At 41.2% G+C, this 27,767-nt stretch overlaps 1 protein-coding gene across 3 annotated transcripts in view; it reads left to right on the forward strand.

The window, feature by feature from the left end:
- Nucleotides 1-26,670, forward strand: part of GADL1 (glutamate decarboxylase like 1) — a 95,675-nt gene extending 69,005 nt beyond the window's left edge. For all 3 annotated transcript variants that reach the window (XM_081883295.1, XM_081883294.1, XM_081883296.1), the window contains exon 15: nucleotides 24,911-26,670. In XM_081883295.1, the coding sequence (XP_081739421.1) occupies nucleotides 24,911-25,084 (174 nt within the window). In that variant the 3' untranslated portion in view covers nucleotides 25,085-26,670. The remainder of the gene's footprint in view (nucleotides 1-24,910) is intronic.
- The last annotated feature ends 1,097 nt before the right edge of the window (nucleotides 26,671-27,767 follow it).

A 27,767-nucleotide genomic window follows, 5' to 3' on the forward strand; every position in this document is an offset into this window, starting at 1 on the left:
AAATAGACATGACTATGTCCAAACCTTTGACCGAGCTAAGAATTAGTTAGTAACATGGGTTGCCTTTTTTTCACTAGTATAATATATTAAATAGCTTTTTGGGGGTTTCTAATTAATGACCCACTCCTATAGAGAGGTAAAAAGAAAACACTTCATCTGAAAATTTATATAAAGGACCAAAACGAATGAAAATTAAAGATTTGGGTCAAATATTCCTATGTATCCCTAAAACGTTTACATGTTATCATTGACATTTGCACAAAACCAGTGATTAGCTTGTCATAATTTAAATCATGCAGTACAAAACTTCTGATTGTTAAATTTGTTTAACTTGTTAAATGCTCTTGAGATACAGTAGAAAGTAAGTAATTTTTTTAACCTTTCACCAGTTGCATTTGTTCTAGGTAATGTTAAAAAAAATATAAATTGTCTCTACATATGGAAATTTGGCACTCAAACCACCAATAACGAGCTTGTAAAGAGCCATGGGAAGATATAAAGTCTATACTGTTGACAAAATGCAGGAAGTGTCGCAATTCATCTTTAAAAACTACAGAATCAATGTCCTCTGAGTACATATTCAGTAGTTTTTGGATGCTGTCGTTTTTCTTTGCCTTGTCAATGTTCTTTACCAAAAGCACCTGGAACAAATCCAAAGCTGATTTTGTAGGATGTCCCCCCCCCCCGCCCAGTTCTACAACAAAATCATCACAAACTTTTGTTTACCTTCTAAATCTGTTTCGTTCTCCTCAGCATCATCAGAACGTTTTCCTTTTCCTTAAACATTTCTCACTTGAGTCTTCATTGGGATTGACTATATATTCTGTTAGAGAAAATGGTTCCTTTTCAAGGGACGGATTTCTTACTTCAGCGATGAAAGCGTTAAGAGCAATCCACAATTCTGCAACCATCAGTACATGACCATCTTTCAACTCCAGTGATTTGTTAACAGAGTTCATTCTTTGCAACAAACTGTTCCACAAAAATATGAGGACAGTATTTTCACCCTCCTTAAACCTTTCATGCGAAGGATTTTGCTTCAACCTTTTGCAAGAAACTTCTCATTCTCTGCTGTAGCAATATCATGGAGGGAATTCTTCATTCCTTAATCATAACATTTATTCTAAGCCAAAATGGTGCCAGACTCTTGTAGGTCACCTTGCATCCAATGCTAGTCCTACTCAAAGTTGACCCTCTGAATTTAATTTAGGTCCATCCATTTCAATGGGTCTGCAGTGAGTAGGACTAGCGTTGGCTACAACAAACCTTCATTGCCAGTTAGCCATATATATGAAGCATGGAACCACTGCTGCTGTTTTACCAAAATGCCAGGGAAAATAAAACCAAAGGCAAGTGGCTTTCGCACCAACAGATAGCAATCACTGTAATCCAGTCCATGTGTTTCAGAATTGTTCCACTTCACCAGAGCCTAAATCAGTTGCAGCTCAGGTTTTACAAAAATTAAAAAAGAAATTGCAAGGCACATAGTACCCATTGCTGGCAAAAAAGCAATACAGTGGTACCTGGGTTCTCAAACATCTCGGTACTCAAACAACTTGGAACCCAAACACTGCAAACCCGGAAGTAAGTGTTACGGTTTGTGAACTTTTTGTAGAAGCTGAACATGCTCCATTTTGAGTGTTACGCTGAGGTCTGCCTGTTTTTGCTATTTATTTTGCGTTTTTGTAGCTTTTTCTGTTTTGTTTTTGTGACGGTGTGGAACCCAGTTCAGCTACTGATTGATTGATTGATTGATTGATGCATTCATTCATTCATTCATTCATTGATTGTGTGACTGCAGTACGTTGTTAATTGCTTACATTTTATGGATCAGTGGTCTCGTTATATAGTAAAATGCATGTTAAATTGTTGTTTTAGGGGTTGTTAGAATGGATTAATCCAGAACGGATTAATCCATTTTGTATTACTTTCTATGGGAAAGTGCGCCTTGGTTTTGAAATGCTTTGGTTCTTGAACGGAATTCTGGAACGGATTCAGTTTGAGAACCAAGGTACCACTGTATATATCCCAGCATGTCTTTGAAGGAAGAAAGCCTGTCTCTGTCCGTCCCCCCCTTCTTCCTTCTACTTTCCTCATCACATAATTATCATCTTAATTCCATCAGCTTTAAATGAGGGTGAACTGTTACAGGAAATATGCAAAAAAAATTAATTTTATTTTTATTCAAATTACCCCATCTTTTAACAAAAAAAGACAAACACACACACACAAAAAACCACTTCATTTATCAAACCAGTCTTGACCAGTAGTGAAAGAATAGGCCATCAGGGGGCACCAGTGCAACAGAAATGTATTTAAACATCTAATTAGTGTGCATGTTGCTAATCTCTTCTTGGTGCAATCATGCAAATCTTAATCTAAAAGAAAAGTCTGCTCCAGTTTTTAATATATATTTTTAAACATCAGCATATTTCCCCTCTGATGCCTTTATAGGATGATATGTTTTTCTGGGGAGCTAAGCTACTACCAGGGAATAACTCACAGCTTGTTAGTATTGTCTTCCGCATTCCATCAGGCAAAAAATCTCTTCTTCTTTCTTATATGAGGCTTTAGGTACTGGGTTATATTTTTTGGAGCATTCTGAGTCTTTAATTCATATCTTTTTTAAAAAAGAGAGAGAGAGAGACTGTGTTCAGTTGAATTTGCTTCATAGTAAGGGTGCTTAGGAGTCAAGTGATGGGACACAAATCCCTATGTAAGAATAGTTTTTTTATGGATATCTTTGGTAAAATAAGAAAGGTCTATTTATTGAAGCTGAGAAAACCGCCTACAAATATTGGTTGTTAGCAGGTATAAATTCAGTAAGTGTATCATAAACTTCTCCTTTTGTAGGAAAGATTGCCCAGGACATTAGTAAATTTGATCTGACTATATCTGAGTACAAGTACTATTTGTTGGAAAGTATAGTATTTTTGAGGGACGCGGGTGGCGCTGTGGGTTAAACCACAGAGCCTAGGACTTGCCGATCAGAAGGTCAGCGGTTCGAATCCCCGTGATGGGGTGCGCTCCCATTGCTCGATCCCTGCTCCTGGTAGGATGACTTCATGTACTTAAGCAAGGGCAGATCCTGAAGAGAGATCCTGAAGAACCTAAGTTTTCCCATTAAAAGGATAATATAGGCAGACTTTGAGGATGTACTGGGATGCAGCTTACCCATTTCTAACTAGGCATTTCTTTACAAATCCATCATTTTTCAAATGGTGGAAATAACATTAGCCAGCATAGCCTTTTTACTGCCTGAGTCGGGGGGGGGGGGCAAGTTAAGCCCTAGAGCATGGGTAGGCAGCCTAAGGCCCGGGAGCTGCATCTGGCCCAATCGCCTTCTCAATCCGGCCTGCGGACGGTTCGGGAATCAGTGTGTTTTTACATGAGTCGAATGTGTCCTTTTATTTAAAATGCATCTCTGGGTTATTTGTGGGGCATAGGAATTCATTCATTCCCCCCCCAAAAAAAATATATAGTCCTGCCCCCCACAAGATCTGAGGGACAGTGGACCGGCCCCCTGCTGAAGGTTTGCTGACTCCTGCCCTAGAGAGCTAGTTGCCTTCTCCTCCCCCATACTGCCACATAGTTTGCCTATTGATCTCGCCATCTCACCTGACCAGCTACCCCCTCAACTGCAAAATTTTGCAGCAGGGTTTTTTCGTTTTTGCATGAAAAAGAATGTTATAACACACAAGAGATGACATACTCAGCTTTTTTAAAAAATATATATTTTCACCTCTCTTCTATGAATGAAAGCTCACTCATTTTTGGACCACAGTGTTTGGAGCAGCAAGCCCTTTGGTTGCACTGAAATGTCCAGGAACATGCCACAAAATCTTAGCAAGATTTACAGGAGTGATATTTTCCTGAAAGGAAGAAAGAGTGAGAATATATAATTGATTGACTAAGGGGTTAATAGCTGTCACCCATGAATAGTCTACAACTGGTATTTGAAAAAGTAGGGAAAGAGGTGCAAGTCCTGTATATCTGAAGAACTATAATGTTATTTACATAATGGCTTGTGTTCATTTAATGGCCTTGGCTTGTATTGTTTGAAGTCCATTGTATTCTTCTGCTGCCTTATATATGTCTCTATCAATAATTGCTTTTACTTTTGCTAAATTGTGTCCCTGTGATTTTGTCTTCTGTTACCCAAAATATCTTGGACATCTGATACTTGAAGATACTGGCTTTCCCATTTAAAACATCCAGCCTTTCAAGGGAGCCCACTGGACGTGCTGAAAAATGATCCCAATCCTGTTGTAGAGATGACAGTCCATTGTGAAATTATCTCCGCCATGTGCGCAGTTCCTTAATTCGCTCGCTAGATGGAGATCAAAAGCAACATAAATGATATCCCCCTCCTTCTTTCCCTCAGTCACCCAGCAGAAAATGAAAACGTATCGACTACATCCTTTGCCAAGCATTTAAACTTTTTCTTTCCACTTCCAGAAAGATTAATCTTTCCCCCCCACAATCCTTTTGGCGATTAAGCTAGGAAGGGAAGGTTTGGAGGGATGGTGAACTGTTAAATCGTTACATGCTATTGTTACAGCAATTATCGTGCTGTTTATTTTACAGCACAAAGGAAGCCATTTCTCTCCCTATCGTTATCAGCTGACCATAATAAAGCGACCTATAACTGCGGGATAAAATTAGATTGTTATTCTTGTAACAGAGGAATTAATCTATAGCAGCAAGGCCAAACTGTATTTTGGAAGCTATGTGTCGTTCCCAAGGCAGTTAAGAGAGTGACTCTTGGTTGGCTTATCTCCATTTACAAGGTTCTCTCTCTTTCTCTTGTCAGAACCTGGAACCAAGGATATGGAAGCAGCAAAACCGGGGCAGAAAAGTTTTATAGTTGTTGCAGTAGCAGCCTGGGCTATGGGGAGATGGACAGTCTTGGGGTAGCATGATTCTCAGATACATGAAGATAAAGGTAAAGGGACCCCTGACCGTTAGGTCCAGTCGTGACCGACTCTGGGGTTGCGGTGCTCATCTTGCTTTATTGGCCAAGGGAGCTGGCGTACAGCTTCTGGGTCATGTGGCCAGCATGACTAAGCCGCTTCTGGTGAACCAGAGCAGCGCAAGGAAACGCTGTTTACCTTCCCGCCAGAGTGGTACCTATTTATCTACTTGCACTTTGATGTGCTTTCGAACTGCTAGGTTGGCAGGAGCAGGGACCGAGCAATGGGAGCTCACCCCGTTGTGGGGATTTGAACTGCCAACCTTCTGATCGACAAGTCCTAGGCTCTGTGGTTTAACCCACAGCGCCACCCGCGTCCCTTATACATGAAGATATTTATTATGTAAATGCCTCCTTAGCTTTCAGAATTCCTGAATTATAACTACATATGTGAAAAGGGATTTGCCCTATCTTTGGCTAACCTTCCTTGCTTAGTTGCAGGCTTGCTGGGAAGGAACTGTTGTAGAAAACATAGGAAGAGCTGCTTTTTCATATAATTGTGGAGTTGGAAGGAACCACTAGGGTCATCTAGTCCAACCCCTGCTTTTTGGCAGGCATCCTTCCCTGGGTTCAAGGGTTGAACCGAACACCTTCTGCATGCAAAGCAGATGTCCACTACTGAGCTATGGCCTTCCCTCAGTCTGTGTTAAAACGGATAACCAAAAGTGGTCCTTTATGCAACTCACCTAGCAATAGATTTCTCTGCTCATTTCATCAGTCATGTGACTTCAAAATTAGATGGTCGTTGGCTGGGGTTTGTACTTGTTACCAATTGGGTAATAATATACATTAGCAGTAAAACAATTATGGGCTACCCTTTTTGGCCACAAACAGTGCTGATTTGCCAAGATGCATTTTTGAATCAAAACGATTCTGGGAACTTTGCATTGCATTTTAACTTAATACATTTGGGTTATCTTGTTTGTTGTTGTGGGGTTTTTTTTTTGTGAGTCACATTGTACTGGCCATTGCGCACAAACAATAAAAATCTGTCTGGCTGACTCATAAACTTTATATGGTAATATTTCACAGGAACTCTTCACAGTTCCAGAGTGTTGGTTCCAGCACTTTGAAAGCTGTCAGAGCTAAACAAATGTTTAAGTAGTAGTAGTAGTAGTAGTAGTAGTATCAGTCACTGGAACTGTTACAGAAAATTATATATATATATATATATATGCAGGTTTTGGTGTCCTCGGGTGTCTTCCCGTGTAAAAGTTGGGGTGTCTAGGCGACGTTTCGACGAGGTCTCACTCGTCATCTTCAGGCTGGTGCTTTCGGCTTCTTGTTACTGGAATAGAGCAGGATCTCAGTGTTTGAGTTCCTATAAATACTGTTGAGGGGGTGTGGTGTATAGCCTCCAATGTTCTGGGCAGAGAGGAAGTTCCCAGGCTAGTGTGCCTTTTCTTCTTTTGTTCCTTAATTACTTGAGGGATATCTTGAGTGATTTCTTGAGTGATATCCTGAGTACCACTTAGGTGGGTCATTAGGTGTGGATTAGTTGCTAAAGTCTTTGTGTCTTGACCTCTTGAACTTTGTGAAGAGTTTTTCTGAGAAGATGGCTGTACTGCACTTAGTTGTGCTCTGGCTTGGCTTCGTGTATAGGGGCGAGCTGTGGTTTTAGTTGTGCTCTGGCTTGGCTTCGCCCCTATACACGAAGCCAAGCCAGAGCACAACTAAGTGCAGTACAGCCATCTTCTCAGAAAAACTCTTCACAAAGTTCAAGAGGTCAAGACACAAAGACTTTAGCAACTAATCCACACCTAATGACCCACCTAAGTGGTACTCAGGATATCACTCAAGAAATCACTCAAGATATCCCTCAAGTAATTAAGGAACAAAAGAAGAAAAGGCACACTAGCCTGGGAACTTCCTCTCTGCCCAGAACATTGGAGGCTATACACCACACCCCCTCAACAGTATTTATAGGAACTCAAACACTGAGATCCTGCTCTATTCCAGTAACAAGAAGCCGAAAGCACCAGCCTGAAGATGACGAGTGAGACCTCGTCGAAACGTCGCCTAGACACCCCAACTTTTACACGGGAAGACACCCGAGGACACCAAAACCTGCATTCCTGTACCCGTGAAAATCTACGAAAGCATATATATATATATATATATATATATATATATATATATATATATATATATTTCCTGCTGGAAAAGATGAGAAAATGAAATGGAGCAGTTTTACAATGTAGCTATTTATTTCGTATTGACTGTAGGTCATAAAAAAACAACAAGTTTTTATATACTTGGAAACACCAGCCTAGCATGTCTTCACAGCACATGTAACATGGAGCTGAGTAGGGCAGGGCAACATTTTTTTTTAAAACTTTTTTTTTAATTCAAAATTAAAACAAAACATATTACCCAGAAATATATCATCCTTATTCCCACCCCCATTTTTTCCTCCCTCCCCCCACCCTCCACACAAATCCCACCCACCCCCACCCCAGCTTCCCTCAGTTCCACTCTTTGATTTCTCTAAGAATGCTGTTTTCTGCATGTTACACAGTTGTATAGATCCTCAAACTATTTAGCTGATTATCATCAATAAAAAAAGTTTGTGAATGTTTATTCAAAGCCAGCCAAGGAGTCCGGTTTGCTTTGTTGCATCTTCAAATACTTTGCAAAGGGTTCCCATTAATCTTTAAAGTCACAGTTATCCTTGTCCCGTAGCTTATATGTCAATTTTGCCAGTTCTGCATAGTCCATCAATTTTTCTTGCCATGATTCTTTAGTTGGGGTTTCTTCAGTCTTCCATCCTTGCGCTATTAGAACTCTCGCGGCCATTGTCGCATACATGAAGATGTTTTTCAGCTTTTTTGGCAGGTCTTTCCCTACAATCCCTAACAAAAATGCTTCAGGTTTTTAAACAAATGTTAAATGGAACATTTTCTTCAATTCATTGTATATCATTTCCCCCTTTTTTTTAATTACATTACAATCCCACCACATATGATAAAATGTCCCTTCCTTTTCCTTGCACTTCCAACATATATTTGAACTAGTTTTGTACATTTTCCCTAACTGCACTGGTGTTGTGTACCATATGTACATCATCTTCATGTAATTCTCCTTCAGTAGGGAACAATCTGTAAATTTTAAATCAGTTTTCCATAATCTTCCATCATAATGTTGTGACCTACATCTTGTGCCCATTTAATCATAACTGATTTTACCTCGTCATCTTTTGTCTCCCATTCTAATAATATGCTGTATGCGGCCTTCAGTAATTTCACTTTCCCTTCGATCACTTCCATTTAAAAGCTAGATCGTGTGTAACTGAATCCTTTCCTTTATGTGTTTCATATAGTTGTCGATAATGCAACCAACTTTTAACCGATAATTAATACTGTGGCAGGGCACAACCGCAACAGGAGTAATGGAATAATTTTATGCAATAATCTTGACAATGGAGATCTCAAAACATCATTGACTGATGCATTCTGTGCAGCAGAGCATCACTGTGCTATTGGAGGAGCATTTCGCCCCTTGATTCCGGATGCGTTCACACCCGCCTTTGCAAACAGCAGTATTTTAATAATAATAATAATAATAATAATAATAATAATAATAATAATAATAATAATAATAATAATTTATTTATACCCACCCATCTGGCTGGGTTTCCAGCAAAATATTAAAAATACATTAAAACATCAAATATTAAAAGCTTCCCTAAACAGGGCTGCCTTCAGATGTCTTCTAAAAGTCAGATAGTTGTTTATTTCCTTGACATCTGATGGGAGGGCGTTCCACAGGGTGGGCGCCACTACCAAGAAGGCCCTCTGCCTGGTTCCCTGTAACCTCACATCTCGCAGTGAGGGAACCGCCAGAAAGCCCTTGGAGCTGGACCTCAGTGTCCGGGCAGTATTTTACTCCCATATTGTCTTCAGAAGGAGAATACGTCACTCCAGCACTGTTCGCCTTTGAGCAAAGAGCAGCTATCCCTTGTCATAAGAGAACTTGGCTCATACTGTTCTCCCCTATCATCGGTGTCCAGGAACGCCAAAGCAATTTCACTCTACCACTGAACCACTTGTATTGTCCAAAATAGCAAGGGAGGTCACAGTACTTTTGTCTCGAAATACTGTGGGCCACTGAGGACACGATTCTGCACCTGTATGTATGTACAGCTGTGGCACCCGTAATGGAACCGGGCATGCTAAATACAACCACCGGTTTGCTAAAAGACGCACGAGAAAGTCACAAGAAGACTGTGGCACATTGTGGCATGAGAGGCCACTGAAATGGAAGCCATAATGAATGGCCAGGGCAACTCCAAACCCCAGAGCCAGGCAAGGAATTTCAATTCCTCATCTGAAGCTTTGACAAACTTATTCTACATATCAAATTCCCATTTACTTGGCAGAGTCTTGAGCTGCATTATTATAGATGGTGAAAGGTGTCCAACGTAATGGCCGTGGAAAGGCTTTTGTAAGCCATTAAGCCCAATACCTTTTAGGTTTCTGAGTTTCTGAAACATGGAAGAACAAGCAGAATTAAACACCTTTCTTTGCTGTTACCTCTCTCTGCCATGTCATTCATTTCACCCCTATCAAAACCCTAGTGATAGTATAGCTGCTATATTAAGGCATGGCTTTCTGCATCAGAATTACACAAAACTGTCAGAACGTTATGAACAGCTAGCTTAAAAAAAGCGGGGGGGGGGGGAGAGAATGAGCCTAACGTTCATTCTAGGTGTGAAAGTAAACTAAAATAATTTAGGGCGAAGCTAGCTGCTACTTGTACATTAGCGATATTTGCTGCCGTCAGGGAATGCACCCAGACTACTAAGCAGTAGAGAAGATTAATATGCCATCTTCCTAATTCAGTTTGGTATGCATCTGATGGTGTAGAAGAATAACGGTTCTGATTCCCAGGTATTTCCATAAAAGTAATAATGCAGCAATGTAAAACTGAATGTGTATACAGTATAATAAGATGTAAGAAATTGTGCTTGTGACAACTGTTTGGTATGTATCCTGGAGTCATGGCAGCAGGAGACCGTATTGTAACCACAGTATCTCAAAGAAAGGAATCATTTGGTTTCAGGTCCAGAGACTGAAGTGATTTCTCATGATTTTATTTTTAACACCATTCTAATTCTCAACGTGTGCTTGTAGATGCCTGCGTTCTTAACTTTCCACATCTGTCTTGTTAATGCTATATTCTTCTCAGGCCGGGGCGGATATAAGGAAAAACTAAACCCACAAAGTATAAATACAGTTAGTTTCAGAAATACAAGTGATGGCATTTAAAAAAAACAGCAACAACTATTTAACATTTTGATATATTGAATATTATTAGATTTAATAATCAGGACTACGGTAATTGCAACTTGCGTTGTGGTAATGAATATTGACACATGACTCACAAGTGTACTGAATTTAATTAACACTAATAGAACGGATTGAATAATAGGAGGATTAACATCTGTTAGAGAGCCAAAACAGCGAGATTTATAGCTCTTTGAATAAATATTGGCCTCTAGAATATGAGGTCAATAAATCTTATGTCTGACCTTCTCTTAAACTGGCCCCTGAATCCATATAGAGGACTCTGTAAGTGTTTGTGAAGTTCAGCTCCCCACCTCCTTTACTTCTCCCTGTTTGAAAAATCAGTGAGAAGATTAGGAGTCTCCTTACTGATTACAAAACAGAAGCACCCTAGCCCTTTCCTTCAAAAATCAGATTTTTCAAGCGAGATTACTAAATTGACAGGGGGGAATCAGCATAAAGAAACGTTATTAAAAATGACCCTACTCAGATGTGACACTAAGCCATGGTCTTCATCTCCATTTCCCTTCCTTCCACCACCTCATATGTGGTGATTAAAGAGTTCCCAATCCTAGTTGAGGAGCAAACCATAGTTTGCTGTTTCATCCAAACTTATGTGTGCAATAATTTGCCTGCAAACCGATTGTTATGTACTGAGTTGAATAGGATCCAAAATGCAGCAATCTGATTGGTCCGCAGGAGCCATCCAATCCAACTCCAGGTGGAAGTGAATCCACAGTCTGATTGGCCTACAGGAGAATTCCAGAATTAGCCAATCACATGGGGGCCATTGTGTAAATAATTTATATAAGGCAGACATTTTGGGGGAACTTCTATTCCTCACTACTATGAGCTGAATAAAGAGCATGAAATCCACGCTCGACTCCGAGTATATTTCACCAATGTTTCCCATCAAGAAGACTTAACCCTGGACCAGAACTTATGTTCTCTGCGTGCAAGGGGAGCCTGAGGCTCATGACTATGATTCTAAACCTTGATTTCATGTGATACCAGCACCCGATATTATTATGGTTACTAATTTGTTCTTTAATTCACTGTAGACAGCTTGCACTCCTCTCCAGCAAACAGACTGGCATGGGTTTCTGGACTAGCTGTGCTCTGCATGCCCCTAAATCACCATGTTTTGGGGGACCTTCCACTGTCATAGTGGAAATAGTTTGCGAGACACTTCAGCTCAGTTGTAATTTTTCTGAGTTTCTCGACTCCTCCTACCCTCTAAGCTGGCTCTCCACCGGTTTTGAGACTTTTGTATTAAGCAGCGTATTAAAGTATGACATGTGGAAACCACTAAACACACAGCTGGAAAACACTGTTTGAAAATTGGCTCTGAATAAAGCTCACAGCATTTTATTAATTTTGCTATAAAGAGCAGCATCTATACAGAGGGAGGACGTAATGTGGCAGATTGTGCCCCTGTGCTTTTTTAAGCATTGGTTGTGGTTACGATAAGGCTGAAAGGCCAAAAATTCTTCATGGTGCATCCACCACCACCAATTATTACAGCATAATTTGTTTCTGATTGTGACTACGCCAACAAAACATTCCTGTCTGAAGAAGGGTACGCAGTGGTTAAAACTTAAAAAATAATAATTATGGACCATAAATAATAACCATAGGTAAAGGTAAAGGGACACCTGACCGTCAGGTCCAGTCATGACTGATTCTAGGGTTGTGGCGCTCATCTCACTTTATTGGCCGAGGGAGCCGGCGTACAGCTTCCAGGTCATGTGGCCAGCATGACTAAGCCACTTCTGGCGAACCAGAGCAGCACACGGAAATGCCATTTACCTTCCCGCCAGAGCGGTACCTATTTATCTGCTTGCACTTTGACATGCTTTCGAACTGCTAGGTGGGCAGGAGCTGGGACTGAGCAACGGGAGCTCACCCCGTCGTGGGGATTCGAACCGCTGACCTTCTGATCGGCAAGCCCTGGACTCTGTGGTTTAGACCACAGCACCACCGGAGTCCCTAATAACCGTATTCCAAACAAAAAATTCAGGATCCATATTGTCATCACTGTGTGTCCTCCCCCTCATTTGTTTTGAAAGTCATTTGTAAAATGCAATAATAATAATAAAGATGTCCTTTTACATTAGCAGATACCAAAAGCCCCTGCAAACTGTTTCCACTGTTAATTCCCTTGGGCTTTCTGGAAAAAGTGAAGAGACTCTAGATTTAAAATTTCTGAATTAATGTGCTGTAAGGTGAACTCTTAACTCTGCTTAAAATATTAATCAGTAGTCAATGGTGAAGGCTTATTGCTATTAATTTTTAATTATAATATTTGGATTGGGATGTTCTCACATAACAAAGGTTACTACTCTTTTACGTTTTAGGGCAAGCATTAATTTTAAAGTTTTTATTGGAGCAGTTGTAAAATATTTAATGAGAACCATATAACGGCATTTAATAAAATTGTTTATTGGCAATATAGCTATAAAGAGAATTAGAATTCCAACTGGTGAACAGCTTTTTCCTTTTAGCAAAGAAAGAAAGAAAGAAAGAAAGAAAGAAAGAAAGAAAGAAAGAAAGAAAGAAAGAAAGAAAGAAATAGCAGAAATATTCTGTGGACATCGGATATGGTTATTTTCTCTTAATTTAGAACTTATTCTAATGTAATGTTTGATATTCCCAGGAAGATTTTATTGGGGAAAAGTGGGGGAAATTACACTGCGATGACCTACACAGCTTTTGCAGGGCTAATCCTAAAAACACATGGCAGCTAGAATTATGAAACTGACATGAGGCTATCCCAGGAAAATATGCATAGATAACCTCTCATTTTAAAAAATGTGAATGCTCCTGGGATCACTTAAAAAAGGCATATTGTGAGAAATGCCTGTGTTAAGAACTATTTTGGATCTTAAGCTGCCAACAAACCATAGAATCGTAGAATTGCAGAGTTGGAAAGGAATCATCTAGTTGAAAGTGTCATCTAGTCACCGTCTCCCCTGCAATGTAGAAATCACAGCTAAATAAACCCTGAGAGATGGCTAACCAATCTCTGTTTAAAAGCGGGTCATTCCACGTCACTTCAAAGAGGTCATGTCACCCTCTGTCTCGGATATTGATGAAATTTGGTGTACACCCTTCCCTTATGGTTGAAAGAAACCCCCTTAAATTTCCCCCCTCTATCTCACACGGTTTTACTTTTATAGCACTTCAAAGTTTCGTTAAATCTGCGTTGTCTGTCCCTCTTGAGACCCTCGGCACAATATATGCTTGTGCACATTTTAATTTTTTCCCTCCATAACCAATGATCAGATCTCTTTGAAAGTTTACACAGAGCTCAATAAAATGATGAGGATTTCAAAGGGGGGGGGATACACCAGCACTCAAAAGATTTTATAAATGCCTAAAAAAAAATATAAATGCACTTGTAGCCTAGTTTTTTTGGTGGAAAAACTAGGTTTAGAAAACCTGATTTACAGCGTGTCAGATTGCTTACCGGGGCACAGTGGCGTAGCGTGGGGGGGCGGGGGGGCGGCCGCATCGGGCGCAATATCTGGGGGTTAGGGTTAGGGGGCGCAAATCCACGGGTTAGGGGGCACAAATTACTTGCCTTGCTCCGGGTGCTGACAACCCACGCTACGCCACTGCCGGGGCAAGACAGTTTGAGCATGTTGCACTGATCCTGGTCCAACTATGCTGGCTGCCCGTTGGTTTCCAGGCCCAACCCAAAGTGCTGTTTCTGACCTATAAAGCCTTAAATGGCTCAGGAACACAATGCCTCATGGACTGCCACCGCCCAACCTCTCCCCATATGAACCGACCCAGACCCTGTGATCATCATTGTGTGCATCCTCCATGAGAGGTATGGGGCAACACAAAAACGGGGTCTCTTTTGTGGTGGCTACCCATTTGTGGAATGCTCTTCCTGGGGAGGCTAGCCTGGTGCCTTCATTACATATCTTTAGGCATCAGGCAAAGACATTTCTCTTTAACCAGGCCTTGAGCTGATTAACATTCTGTGTCATGTTAAATGTGTCTGTGGAAGTGGGAGTTACTGGTTTGTTCTTGTTTTTATTATGTACTTTGTGTTCTCATTTTGTATTTTTATGCTGTGATCATAGTCTAACCCCCTTCAGTGCATAAATCTCAACATGTGGTGCCCCATCCAATTCGAAACCATACCAGACCCAGCTTTGCTTTGCAAATGTGCTAGCAGTTTACAAATATAATAAATAATATTTTTTTAAATAAAAAAGTCATTAAAGAAAACACTCACAGTTTACCACTGTTTAGAAAACATTAGGCAGCCTCCCCACCTTCTCATGCTTACAGGAAAGCCCAAGTGAGGATGCAATGAGGTTTTCCAGAAATGTGGGCACCTAGGGAGGCTGCATAATGTAGACCTTTGGAAAGATGCTTTGGAGAATGAAAGGAAGGACATTCCGAAACATCCCCTGCCACCTTGAAAGTGAAATAAGCAATATACCTTGCCCATGAACTTTCTGCAAAATGTTATCCTGTCTTTCATGATATTTCAGATGTTCCTTTCTCATAAATTGATAGAGAATGGTAAGGGGGGGAAATATATGCAAGAGAAATTTTCAGCACAGCCTTGGTCCATACATGACTGCTACACGCAAGTTACTTGCAATAATATCTGCTTGGCTCAATATGCAGAGATGGGAAAGACCGATTTTAAACAACCCCGAGAAAGGAATAGAAATAAAGAACATGGATAATAGATTTTTGAAATAGAGGTTTCCCCTAATTCTTTTTAATGAGGTTGTATGGCCAGGCATCACTGTATATTTTGCTGATTCTTTTACTTTCCTTGGAGTTGATCTGAAGGTCATTTGCAATGATTTTGTGCTAAACCATATACAAGAGTTTGGGCTTTCTTAAATGTTAATGCTTCCCTTTTGATCTACCTAAAACAGAGGCACAACTATCATTATAACTCTTTAATCCCTACTGCAATGCAAATCTGGAGGTTGCTACACATGCTAGCTCAGATGACGGTAATATTCAGTGTGAATAATAGGAAGCCGTTCCAAATCTCTCATGAGACATTTATTTTTCTACAGTACTGTACAACTCTCTCTCTCTCTCTCCTTTTAATAGCTAGTCATCAAATAATGCAACCTTTCCCGCTGAACGTACATTTGTACTGTGATTTTTTTTTGTTCCCCTAGAGGAAGAGAGCAACAAAAAACAAAACTCACCCCAGTGCACACAAACTATGAAAAGATCTTCAAAATATTCTTTTGAGATGACTTGCTGCAATTTCTTTACTCTGGGGGGCGGGGGAATCACTTTGCAGGAGGTTGGAGGCTGTTCTCTGAACAAAATTTTAATGACATGCTTTATAGATGAGTATTAAGTAAATGACCTGGTTGTGTGTAAACAAATAACTATAGATAGATATTGATATAGATGTTAGCACCGTAGCTCTTGTACTTTTGATATGACCAACCAGGACTCACTACAATGATAAGGATAACTTCTGCTAATTAATAGACCACCTTTAGTTTTAATTTTCCGTGCTCTTGGTGACCTTCATACTTTGTATTTGCAAGGATTGATATTAGGCAGGCAATTTTCTTCTTGTTTAATTTTGCCCCATTAGGCTAATACATTTTTAACAAGCAATTTTATTTTATTCGGTACATTTAAAAAGAAAAACCTGGTTTTACTTGGCTTTTGATCAGTGTTAACTTGCTTTTGACATGAGATTTTTATCAGTGTTTTTAATGTTTATTTTTATGTAAACCGCTTAGACGTTATGAGTGACTAAGTGGTATATAAATCCTGATAACTGCTAAATGCTACTCGTATTATAGGAAGAGTGATTGTGGCATGAAAACCAGTGTGTGGAAGAAGTAGATAGAGGTTAGAGCTTGTATTCAAGATCCTCATTCACGCAGAAGGAGATGTTGGCCAGTAGCTAATATCTACACCATGGGTAAGCAAACTAAGGCCCGGGGGCTGGATCTGGCCCAATCGCCTTCTAAATCCGGCCTGCAGAACGTCCGGGAATCAGCTTGTTTTTACATGAGTAGACTGGACCTAATGGTCAGGGGTCCCTTTACCCTTACCTTTATCTGTAATAGTCAAGCTAAGGAGGTCTTCTGCTCCCAGAAAGCACTGGGCTGCTTGATCTTATTCCATATATACAGAACACATTGAAACTCATCGGTGCACTGAATGGGGCTTTGCTAATTTCCTTTCCTTTCCCAAGCCCTACTCCTGACTTTTGGCAGCTGCTTTTGGGCCCCACAGGAGAATACAGCAGGATGGGCGCTCCTATTCAGCCCTAGCGTTTCACAACCTGGATTTCCTACATAGTTTTTGTTTATCTAATTGCAGTATTTCTCAAGTCTGCTTTCGGGTCGCAGTGTTTCATGGCCGCAATTCCCCATATCGTAGCTGACAGAGACCAATGACACTTGACTGGTCATCTGGCTTATGTGCCTGGTGGTGAAGTCAATGAGGTGAACCTGCCATCTTTGGAATTATGACTAAACATGTCTAAGCCAGAAACGCCCCCCCCCCCTAAATGAAACGGGTAGGGCAAATACGGAGGCATCTGTTTCTTCCTCTTCATAATATCCAGTAGCTCTGAGGAATGTGGAAGCGGCTACAATTATTTTGACAAATGCCTTTATCTCTCCATTTTGTTGTACGATGCAGCGCAAGGGAAACTCTGGTGCACTCATGCGCAGCAATAATTTATTAGTGGTTTAGGGATGTGGGCCCAGAACAAATTCTAGACAAAAGAAAAACATGTTTGGGTTTTTACAGACTGCTTTGGCAAAAGGACCAAAGCTGCAATTGGGAGTGCCAACATTTGGTATTTCGTTTATCCCAGTCGGGGTGACAGCTGACAAATGACCTGGGTTTGGTTTTAATTACCGCTGGAGATGGGGGGGGGGGAAGCCTTTGCATTCATCTGCAACCAATTTCACAATACAAAGCAATAAACAAGCAAAGTATTTGTGGCATTTCACTGATTTTTATTTTTTTTAACGCCAGTAAATGAAGGGTGCAGTTTTAGCACCGTGAAACAATGGCCTGTTTTGGGTTTGTGATGAGTTCCTAGGACTGAAATCAAGACCCAATATTTGGTATTTTGCACCTGATTCTCTAATGTGCTCTGGGGGCTGCAGCTCTTTCTGAAACCTTGCTGCCCTTTATTTCAGTTAAATTTATCTCTCTTTAAAAAAAAGTATTCAGAAGTTATTAACGGAATCTGCTTTCCTTTCAGCCATGTGAGAATGATGACTCGTGAAAGGGAGTGGGTAGCTGAATTTTGCTGACACATGATGGTAGTGGTATTATGGGTTGCATTTCAGCATAGAAAAGCCTATGGCAGGAATTCCCACATATGATCGATTTGCAGAACGTGCAGCAGGGCTGGGGAACCTGTGGCCCTCCAGATGTGGCTAGACCCCCAGGTCCCATCGTCCTTGGCACTTGGCCATGCTGGCTGAGGGTGACCAGAGCCCAGCCACACTATCCACAAAGCATACTGTACAAAGTCAGAATTGTCCACAGAATGGCAATGCTAATCATGGAAAAAGTCATTACTTCTAGAAAGCCATTGTCTGCACAGTCATGCACCTTCCCCAATCCCAATGTGCAGATGTTTTGAACTACAACTCCCATCATGCCTCCTGCCAGCTAGAGGGCATGAGGTTGCCATGGTTTAGCAGTGTCAATCGCCACATTTAAATTACATCCTCACACACTGAAAGACACAATGCAAGCAAAGCACAAATATGTTGTTGTTGTTGTTGTTTATCTGGCTGAGTTTCCCCAGCCACTGAGGGCAGCTCCCAGTCGAGTGTTAAAAACAATACAGCATTAAATATTAAAAACTTCCCTAAACAGGGCTGCCTTCAGATGTCTTTTAAAAATAGGATAGCTGCTTATTTCCTTGACATCTGTTGGGAGGGCATTCCACAGGGTAAGTGCCACTACTGAGAAGGCCCTCTGTCTGGTTCTCTGTAACCTCATTTCTCACAGTGAGGGAACCGCCAGAAGGTCCTTGGTGCTGGATCTCAGTGTTTGGGCTGAACAATGAGGGTGGAGACGCTCCTTCAGGTATACAGGACCAAGGCCGTTTAGGGCTTTAAAGGTCACCACCAACACTTTGAATTGTGCTGTGTAATATATGTGTAATATCACTTTCATGAAGACATCCTGAGCAAGGCAAAGCCCAGAAATCTAAAGAGGATGCCCTTTTCTCTTTTTTTACAGACCCTCAGAGGTCAATGAAAGCTCAGTAAATGCAAGAAATCATTTGCGGATTTCATTGACCCATTTACTACAGGATTTGTTTCGGTGTTTTTGTCTTGGACTTGGGAATGTCCTTATGATTGGCATCTATCCACAGTCTGTTTCACAACTGCAAGGTCTGCTATGAGATCATAGAATCATAGAATTGTAGAGTTGGAAGAGACCCCAAGGATTATCTGACACCTTGCAAGGCAGGAATCTCAGCTAAAGCATCCATGACAGATGGCCATCCAACCTCTGCTTAAAAACCTCCAAGGAAGGAGAGTCCACCACCTCCTGAGGGAGACCGTTCCACTGTCAAACAGCTCTTACCGTCAGAACGTTTTACCTGATGTTTAGTCAGTATCTCCTTTCTTGGAGCTTGAAGCCATTGGTTCAAGTCCTGCCTTCCAGAGCAGGAGAAAACAAGCTTGCTCTTTCCTCCATGTGAGGTAAGAGCAGGCTTCCTCAACCTTTGCCCTCCAGATGTTTTTGAGACTACAATGCCCATCATCCCTGACTCCTGGTCCTGCTAGCTAGGGATCATGGGAGTTGTAGGCCAAAAACATCTGGAGGGCCGAGGTGGAGGAAGCCTGGGTCAGAGACTTGGGTATTGAAGTGACAGCCTCCAGAACTTGTAAGCTCTCAAACACAATGTTTAAAAATCATGTTACAGAGTGAACAATTTTTGAATCACATTAGTGATATATATATTGAGAGAGAAAACCCAGTGCATACAAGTGAATAGTAAGAGTACCCATACACGTAACACTGACACACACTAAGTAGAATAGTAGAAGCATAACCACCTGACCCCCCGCAACTCCCCCTCTCCCTTTCCCCCCCTTTTCCTTCTTCCTAATTGTTTCAACCAATTCATAAACCAAGAACTCATACACTGTCCACTAATAATGAAACATATGTTGTAGATATTTTTCCACATTTATTTTGCTATTTTTGTGATATACAAATGACATTGGGGAGGGACAAAGCATAAGACTGAGGAAAGCCAAGTAATACTTTTTCATTGCTCTTATGTGAAAAACATAAATAAATACTGGCAATCTCCCAAACATTTCCATCTTTTCACTTTGCAAAGTTCCCGAGCACATCCTACAAGATGAGCATTTATCTCCTGAGAATCTCACTAAGCCACAGGGTTGTCCTCAAGCACTAGACTGAATATTGGCATGTAGGCCAGCGAAATGTCCCCAAATTCAAATTAATATAAGCTTCTGCTCCAAAATAGGTCAAGAATAAATTACTGTTCCTGGACCTAGGTCAAGTAGGTCACTATGCCAAGTTCCTATAAATTTCAAAACAAGGACACGGGAAAGAAACTTAGCTAAGCCACTTCAATTTTTACATGGGTTTTATTTAAAGTACTGCAATATTTAGGTTGTGCAACAACACTGCTTTATGCAAATCCCCATTCTTCTGTATAGGAACATCTTTTACGAAGAAAGCAAGCTATTGATGAGATTATGAACTGAGCAGCAACATTATGAACTTGTCTGGGATAAAACACAAAAACAAGGTTTAGGTTACATTCATCATCTGAAGAGAGAATGTTATAGCTATTCTTATTCCTTTTAGAGATGTAGCTTACCAGTTCAAACAGCCCAGTGACACATCTGGCTGCACAGAAAAATGGTAGGAAAATTCTTTTTCCAGTCTAGTGAATTTTTCTACAAGGCTGGTTAAGGGGGCAAAAGGAATTCCATTAGGTATCAACAATTCTAATTATCATTTTCACTTGTCCATATATTTTCCAAATTTATCCCTAGTTCTTTTGCAACACACGTCTTATTAACAATATCTGCTTTCTCTCTCTCTCTCGTATTTTTCCTTACTTTTGAAATTGAAATGAATATTCGGGCCGTGTATCACATTCTGTATTTTGTGTTCATTGATTTGTGCTTGTGTCATGTTGTGATGTGTAATTAATATCCAGAGAGTGGGTTGGCCTATAATAAAAAAGCAGGACTTACCGCAAAAGCAAATCGAAATGAGCAGAGGCAGGTTCAGGTGAAAACATGCCATCTTTTGAATCTAACATTGATTTCAAGCCAACATTCACTTGCACATTAGATATTAAAATAGCGAGGGATGTGTGTACAATATGATAGGTTGGGAAATATATTGAGTAATTTTCTGACATTTATATTAAAATTAATTACCTGGGCTTTATCAAGTGAAGTGTTTCTTTGTTGCAGGAGAAATAATGCTATTAAGTAAAGGTAGGCATCATCATATTTATCGTATCGATCGATCGGCAGATTCTGACACTGCCTTTTTGAGGTTGAGCAAATGAGTTTCAAAATCAGAACACAGTATATTTGCTCATAGGAAGGAGCCCAGAGCAGGTTGAATGGAGGCTGTATTTTTTAGGGTTATATGGCATGTATTTATTTTCTAAATAAGTACTTGTCAGGCCACGATTTCCAGCATAGTCTGGGAAGACCTAGATGTGGCTACTCTTGGGTGAAATTCTGTGCTATGATTATTCGTAGAACACCTATGTTATCCACAACATGCCTGAGATCACATGCTGAAGCTGCAATCCTAAAAGCACACTCACTTGGAAGTGTTCCCAACAAACTCAGTATCCTCCGAGTAAACCTGAACATGTGTAAGATGGCGCTACGTGTCATTTTGGACTTAATTTGCAAAATGGAAGAGGCTGTGTCCTCTCATGAAATCCTTCCTCCTTATCAGAAATATTTATACTGTATCTGAAAGTTGTGCCACGAAGAGAGAAAGGTTTGAGTGTATCAGAAGAATTTACCACCAGCTTGCTGCCTTCGTAAAGTGAATTGGGTTGTGTGTGTAAACCTGGTGAAGAACAAGGGAGAGATTGAGTTATATACTAGTTTTAGTTTGTGGGGCGTCGCATCCAGTGGAATGGGTGTTCACCATCTCGCAAGACACTAGACAGGAACAAAGACTTGTGGGAAATAGGCTAAACCCTCAGTTTTTCCTCCTATCTAGATGCAGACAGTCCATTCCTCCCAGCTCTCCCGACTCACCTAAGTTTTTTACTAGTTTCTGAACCCTCCTTTTTTTCTTTAGATTTCCCGTTTTAGTTTTACAGTTCTTTGTGTTTCCCCCCACAAACAAACAAATCCCTTCATTTGCTCTCTACGTTTGGTCGTTCTGCTTATTTGCCACCCTTCTTTTATTCCTTAGTTGTTTACTTCCATTGATAAATTCTCCAGAACCGGTGCCCTTGCCACAGCACCAACGGCCGTTCCCGCCTTCAGGAGCGCCCTCTGTTGGCGCGCTCTTTTTCTTTCCCTCAGCAGCTGCCCCCATTTTTCTGGGGTCACAACTGTCTTTCTTTCCTTTTGGTGTGTGTGCTACTTGTGTGACTGCTGGTGTGGCGTTTGCATTCTCTTGCTCTGATTTAACAGCCACCTCCTCCCGGTTTGCTGTTTTAACACGGGCAACGGAGTGAGCGTTACCCACTGGGAGCCAGGGTGGTGTAGTGGTTAAGAGCGGTAGTCCCGTAATCTGGGGAACCGGGTTCGCATCTCCGCTCCTCCACATGCAGCTGCTGGGTGACCTTGGGCCAGTCACACTTCTCTGAGGTCTATCAGCCTCACTCACCTCACAGAGTATTTATTGTGGGGAAGGAAGAGAAAGGAGAATGGAAGCCGCTTTGAGACTCCTTCAGGTGGTGATAAAGTGGGATATCAAGTCCAAACTCCTCCTCCTATTACGTCCCTACCTGCCTGCTTCTATTTGCCTTTGAAATTGAGCCCTAAGTGCCTCCCGGTTCGCTTTGGCGGTGATGGACTGCCTGCCCTTGTCCTTATCCTCCTGGTCGGTAGCTGTGACGGGGAGTGTGTGTCTAGCTTCTGTTTTTCCCCCACTCTTGGTCCACGGTGTGGCAAATGGAGTTGAGTGGTTTGGCACGAGGCTTTTGCCCCCTTATTCTCCTGGTCCACGGAGTGGCAAATGGAGACTTTTGGGTCTGAATTTCTATAATCCTCCTCCCGGTCCACGGTGTGACAAAAGGAGTTGAGTGTTTATTTGGTGAAAATCAGAGCCTGTGTGTTTATGTGCGTGCCTCTTTGCCGTTTTAATGGCCGCCATGGAGGAAAACGGACAATTTATTTGTATCCTTTCACCCGTCTACCTTAGGGGTTAAAGTTTCCAAAGCAACCTTAGTGAGGTGGATTAAGGCCTATATTTTCATGGCTTTACAATTCCCTTAAATTACCCCGTCCATCTCACGTTCTGGCGCATGTTGGACATTTGTAGGGCAGCCACCTGGTCGTCATCTTCCACCTTTACCAGACGTTACAAATTGGACCAGCTGTCCTCAGCTAAGGCAGCCTTTGGCTGCACAGTGCTCCAGCAGGCATTATAGTCAGCGTATTGCAGAGACGGGACTCGCCCAAATTGGTGACTCCACTATGGAATGTCCCATTCCATTGGATACGACACCCCACTCCCAAAACTACACTTCTTGTAAGGCCACTTGTTCTTTTTCATTGACACACGCGCACATAAATCTAAAGCAGCATTGCTTGTTTTGAAGTGAGATTGTATCTGGGAGCAGAATCTAACCCTTGTAGTTCTCATTTTCAAGTGATACCTTTTAATCCAACATTTCTTTCTCGATACATTAATTAATTGAGTAACTTGTGTGTATTCTTTTTACTGAAAAAAACAAAGGTAATAACAAAATAAGAGGTGCGCCAGAAATTTTTTTATTCTAATTTTATTTGCATTTTCAAAAATGGGAACAGAGCATATTTAACCCCCCTACCCTACCCCTATCCCACTTACAACTTCATACCAAATACAGCATGTATACATATACCATATGTCTTCCCTTCCACACTTTCCCCGATTCCTTTGCTTTTCTGCTACTCCGCATAATCCACATCTTTTAAATCACCCAGTTTGTTATCTTTTAAATACTCCATCTATTTCAACTCTGGTGGATTTACTCGAGACCTGCTAAGCCATGTATTTGTCTATACTGGTTCTTAAAATATTCAATAAACATTATCCATTCCTCCTTATCCATTCCACCTTATATTCCTTATCTTCGTTTTCTCTTATCCTGTTCATCAGACCAGCCAGTTCAGTATATTGGAACATTTTACACCGCCATCCTTCCTTGGTGGGCACTGTACTTGTTCTCCACCTTTGTGCCAATAAGGTTCTAGCTGCTCGTTGCAAAATTGTCATTTTCTGCCAGTGACAATGCAGATCCACAGTGAACTATTTTGAGTTTTGTAACGTAATGGCTCGGGTATTAAACAGTGAGCGCCTCTTGCTTTTGAACATATATGCTACCACCCATAAAGGGGCACCATGTATATTTTATTGCGCTTGTTATATAATGTTAATTTTAGCTGCTTTGTTGCATTTTCCCCCCTCTCCCTTTATCTAAACCATAGTTTTTAATTCTGCTAACTGATATGAGGCATGATCCTGCCAATGTGATGTTGTGCACACATCTCCCTGTGTGTGGGAGGGAGGTCCGTTTCTGGGTTCACCAGCCAGCCAGGATGTGTTTGTGGGACAGAATTCCATATGTAGAAGCAATGTGGAAGGGGGAGATTTGGTTGAGCAAACAAGCAGAGCCTAAGATTTTAAGGAGGCCAGTACAAACTTGCAGGTTCTTATCAAACCAAGCATATGTAAGGTTTGATACATACATGTGGATTCTTCCCTGTGAACCACCCTGAGACCTCTGGGTATAGGGCAGTATATCAATTCTATTATTACTATTACTATTACTATTATTATTATTATTATTATTATTAATTCTCCCCCTTCTTATTTCATTTCTTTTAAAGGATTTCGACCCTTTCTTGCCTACTTGAGCCCCTTTACAGACTGTTGCTTTGTACTACTTTGCAGGAGAGCCAGTGTGGTGTAGTGGTTAAGAGCGGTGGATTCGTAATCTGGGAAACCGGGTTCGCTTCCCCGCTCCTCCACATGCAGCTGCTGGGTGACCTTGGGCCAGTCACACTTCTCTGAAATCTCTCAGCCCCACTCACCTCACAGAGTGTTTGTTGTGGGGGAAAAAACAAAAAAAAATCCTTCCAGTAGCACCTTAGAGACCAACTAAGTTAGTTCTTGGTATGAGCTTTCGTGTGCATGCACACTTCTTCTCTTGGTATCTGAAGAAGTGTGCATGCACACGAAAGCTCATACCAAGAAATAACTTAGTTGGTCTTTAAGGTGCTACTGGAAGGAATTTTTTTTGTTTTGACTATGGCAGACCAACACGGCTACCTATCTGTAACTGTTGTGGAGGAGGAAGGGAAAGGAGAATGTTAGCCGCTTTGAGACTCCTTCTGGTAGTGATAAAGTGGGATATCAAATCCAAACTCTTCTCTTCTTCTTAATATATGACTCCCTTCCTTCCTTCCTCCAGGTTGCACCCATCATTAAAGAGAGATTGATGAAGAAAGGCAGCATGATGTTGGGCTACCAGCCGCATCGTGGCAAAGTCAACTTCTTCCGACAGGTCATTATCAGCCCCCAGGTGAGCCGAGAGGACATGGACTTCTTGCTCGACGAGATTGACTCACTAGGCAAAGACTTGTAGTTGATGTTTCACAGCGCTAGGCTTTCCTTAGTTGTGCAGAGTTTACGGCATTGTCGCCCAACCTGTGGCCTTCCAAAATGTTGCTGGACTACAACTCCCATAACCCATGACAATCGGCCACGCTGACCGGGGCTGGTGAGAGATGGGGTCCGACAATATCTGGAAGGCCAAAGGTTAGCCACCCCCCCTACCCAGTTTTCTGGGAGTAAGCCTCCTTGAACTCTAGGGGACTGACCTTTGAGTAGACATGTCTAGGTTTGTACTGTAAGAATGTTTGCGACATGAATGGTATTAGACCATGTAATCCATAGATAAATGCCCAGCTGGCTGAAGCCACTGCCAGGAACGCCTGGAGAAGTGGTGGTCAATTCTTTGTAGCCTTGCTTGTAACAAAGAGCCGGTGCTTTTCAAAGCTAGACATTTTGTGTCTAACATTGATATGTCATTGGCTGATAACTGAAGGCTAAAAACGGGCCCCCATTAACTGCTAACATATATTGTTATAAATTAGTTAAAGTGAATGGAGTTAAGCCATCGCTGTAGTAGGGCCAGGTTTAGATCAGTGGGTATTAAGTAAAAAAGTACCTTTATATGCATTGTGAAGATTAGATGTTCAGGGTTGGTGGGCTCTACTTATGCAAGAGTTTTTTTCTTCTTCTTATGAACTAGGAAATTAAGTGTTGTGCACTAATTACCATCCACCATTTTTTCCTGGAAGCATCCAAAATGTTACATACAAATTACTGGGTTGGGGCAAGACTAAGTTAATTTTACTTAGGTACCAATTAAAATGGAGGGGAAAGTGGGTGGTGATTTCAATGGGATCTAAGTTCATCAAGTGTGATTTAGTCTGAATCCATCCTATTGTAATTTACACGTCATTCTTTTCTCTTTTTATCTTGGGTCAGAGGGATTGTACACAGTTTCTAAGACAGTTTGTATTAAATTTCTACTGCTAAAACATCAGCAAGGTATTTCTTAAGCATTTTAGAGGCCCATTGAAGTTAAATAAATTCCACATGTGTACGTGTGTGTATATATCTCCTAGAGTTGTATTTTTTTATGCTGTGTGGCTGTTTAAGGTAAGAATTACTGTATTGATTCATCCACTGGTGTGTTTCTAAAGATGTAAAAACTATCAAATTTCACTTGAGCAGAGTATAAATGGAGGGATTACACTAAAAAAATAATATAGGTGTGTAATAAGTTGAAATTTGTCCATAATATTTAGAGACATAGTTTTACAGTAAAATACTTTTTGTGAAGCTGAAAAGACCCATACTAGGTTTAATCCATTCTATTTAATTTGTTTATTACAGTGTGTTTTAACCAATTGCTTTGTAATTCATGGTCTTGTTCTTCCACTGCTGTATGTAGAAGTTTTGCTATATTTGCAGGCATGGTGTAATGATTAATTTATTAGAGATCTGTATTTTACCTTCTTCTGTGAGATCTATGTGATGATACGTATAGTGCGTAACAAATTGCCTAGAAGTGCTTTTTGTAGCAGCACATTATGTGCAAAATATGTGTGTTTCTTAGTTGAATCTTTGAATAAAAAGGCATTGATAACTCTTAAAAACCAATCCAGACTATTTCTTCTTTTTAAAAAAAATAAAAATGGAGTTTGAATACTTGTTAAAGAGGGACCTCACGTATCTCTCAGCTTCCCAGAAATAGTTTTAGGCCTGAGTAAGCCCCGGGGGAAGTTTCCTTCTGATGGACCCCTTCTTACCATTTAATTATTAAATCAATTTATATATACTGCCCTGGGGTGCTGGTGGTGAGCCTGCTGTTCTCACTTACCTACTCAGAAGCTATTTTGTTGTCTTGTTTTGTAGTCCCCACTCAGACAGGAAGCTCAATGAGTTGTTGTGATGATAAAACGGGGAGCTGGAAGACCATGTTTTCCACCTTGAGCTCCTCACAGGAAAGGTGGGATGGAAATATATCAACAAATTCTGCTCAGTCCCTTTGTCAGCTGGCTTTCCGTCATTCACTGCAGGGGAGAGAGTGCATTCTTCACCCCTTGGTTGTACCTCCATTTAAATGTCTGGAACAGTCCTTACGGAAAAGCATGGATGCTCTATACCCACAGTTCAGATCTTGCGTGCTTCCAAGGAATTGCTATGCCTGCTTTTGCTGCCCTTTCTGTTGCCAGACTTTAACCCACCAACATGTAGTCCTATGAGCAAGGAAATGATGTGTAGCTTAAAAGGTAAAGGACCACTGGACGGTTACTTCCAGTCAAAGGTGACAATGGGGTTGCTATGCTCATCTCGCTTTCAGGCCGAGGGAGCCGGCGTTTGTTCACAGACAGCTTTCCGGGTCATGTGGCTAGCATGACTAAACCACTTCGGGCAAAACGGAACACCGTGACGGAAACCAGAGCACACAGAAACACCATTTACCTTCCCACTGCAGTGGTACCTATTTATCTACTTGCACTGGCGTGCTTTCGAACTGCTAGGTTGGCAGGAGCTGGGACCGAGGATTGGGAGCTCACCCCGCCACGGGGATTTGAACCACCAACCTTCTGAGCAGCAAGCCCAAGAGGCTCAGTGGTTTAGACCACAACGCCACCTGTAGAGGATTCTGTCATGAGCAGGAGTTAAAAAAAACATTAGAATGACTGAGAAACCAAACTGCTTTGGTCTCTCATTGGCAACTAGGATAATAAGCT

The sequence above is a fragment of the Podarcis melisellensis genome (genome assembly GCF_964234715.1).
Source record: "Podarcis melisellensis genome assembly, chromosome: 12".
Lineage (NCBI taxonomy): Eukaryota > Metazoa > Chordata > Lepidosauria > Squamata > Lacertidae > Podarcis > Podarcis melisellensis.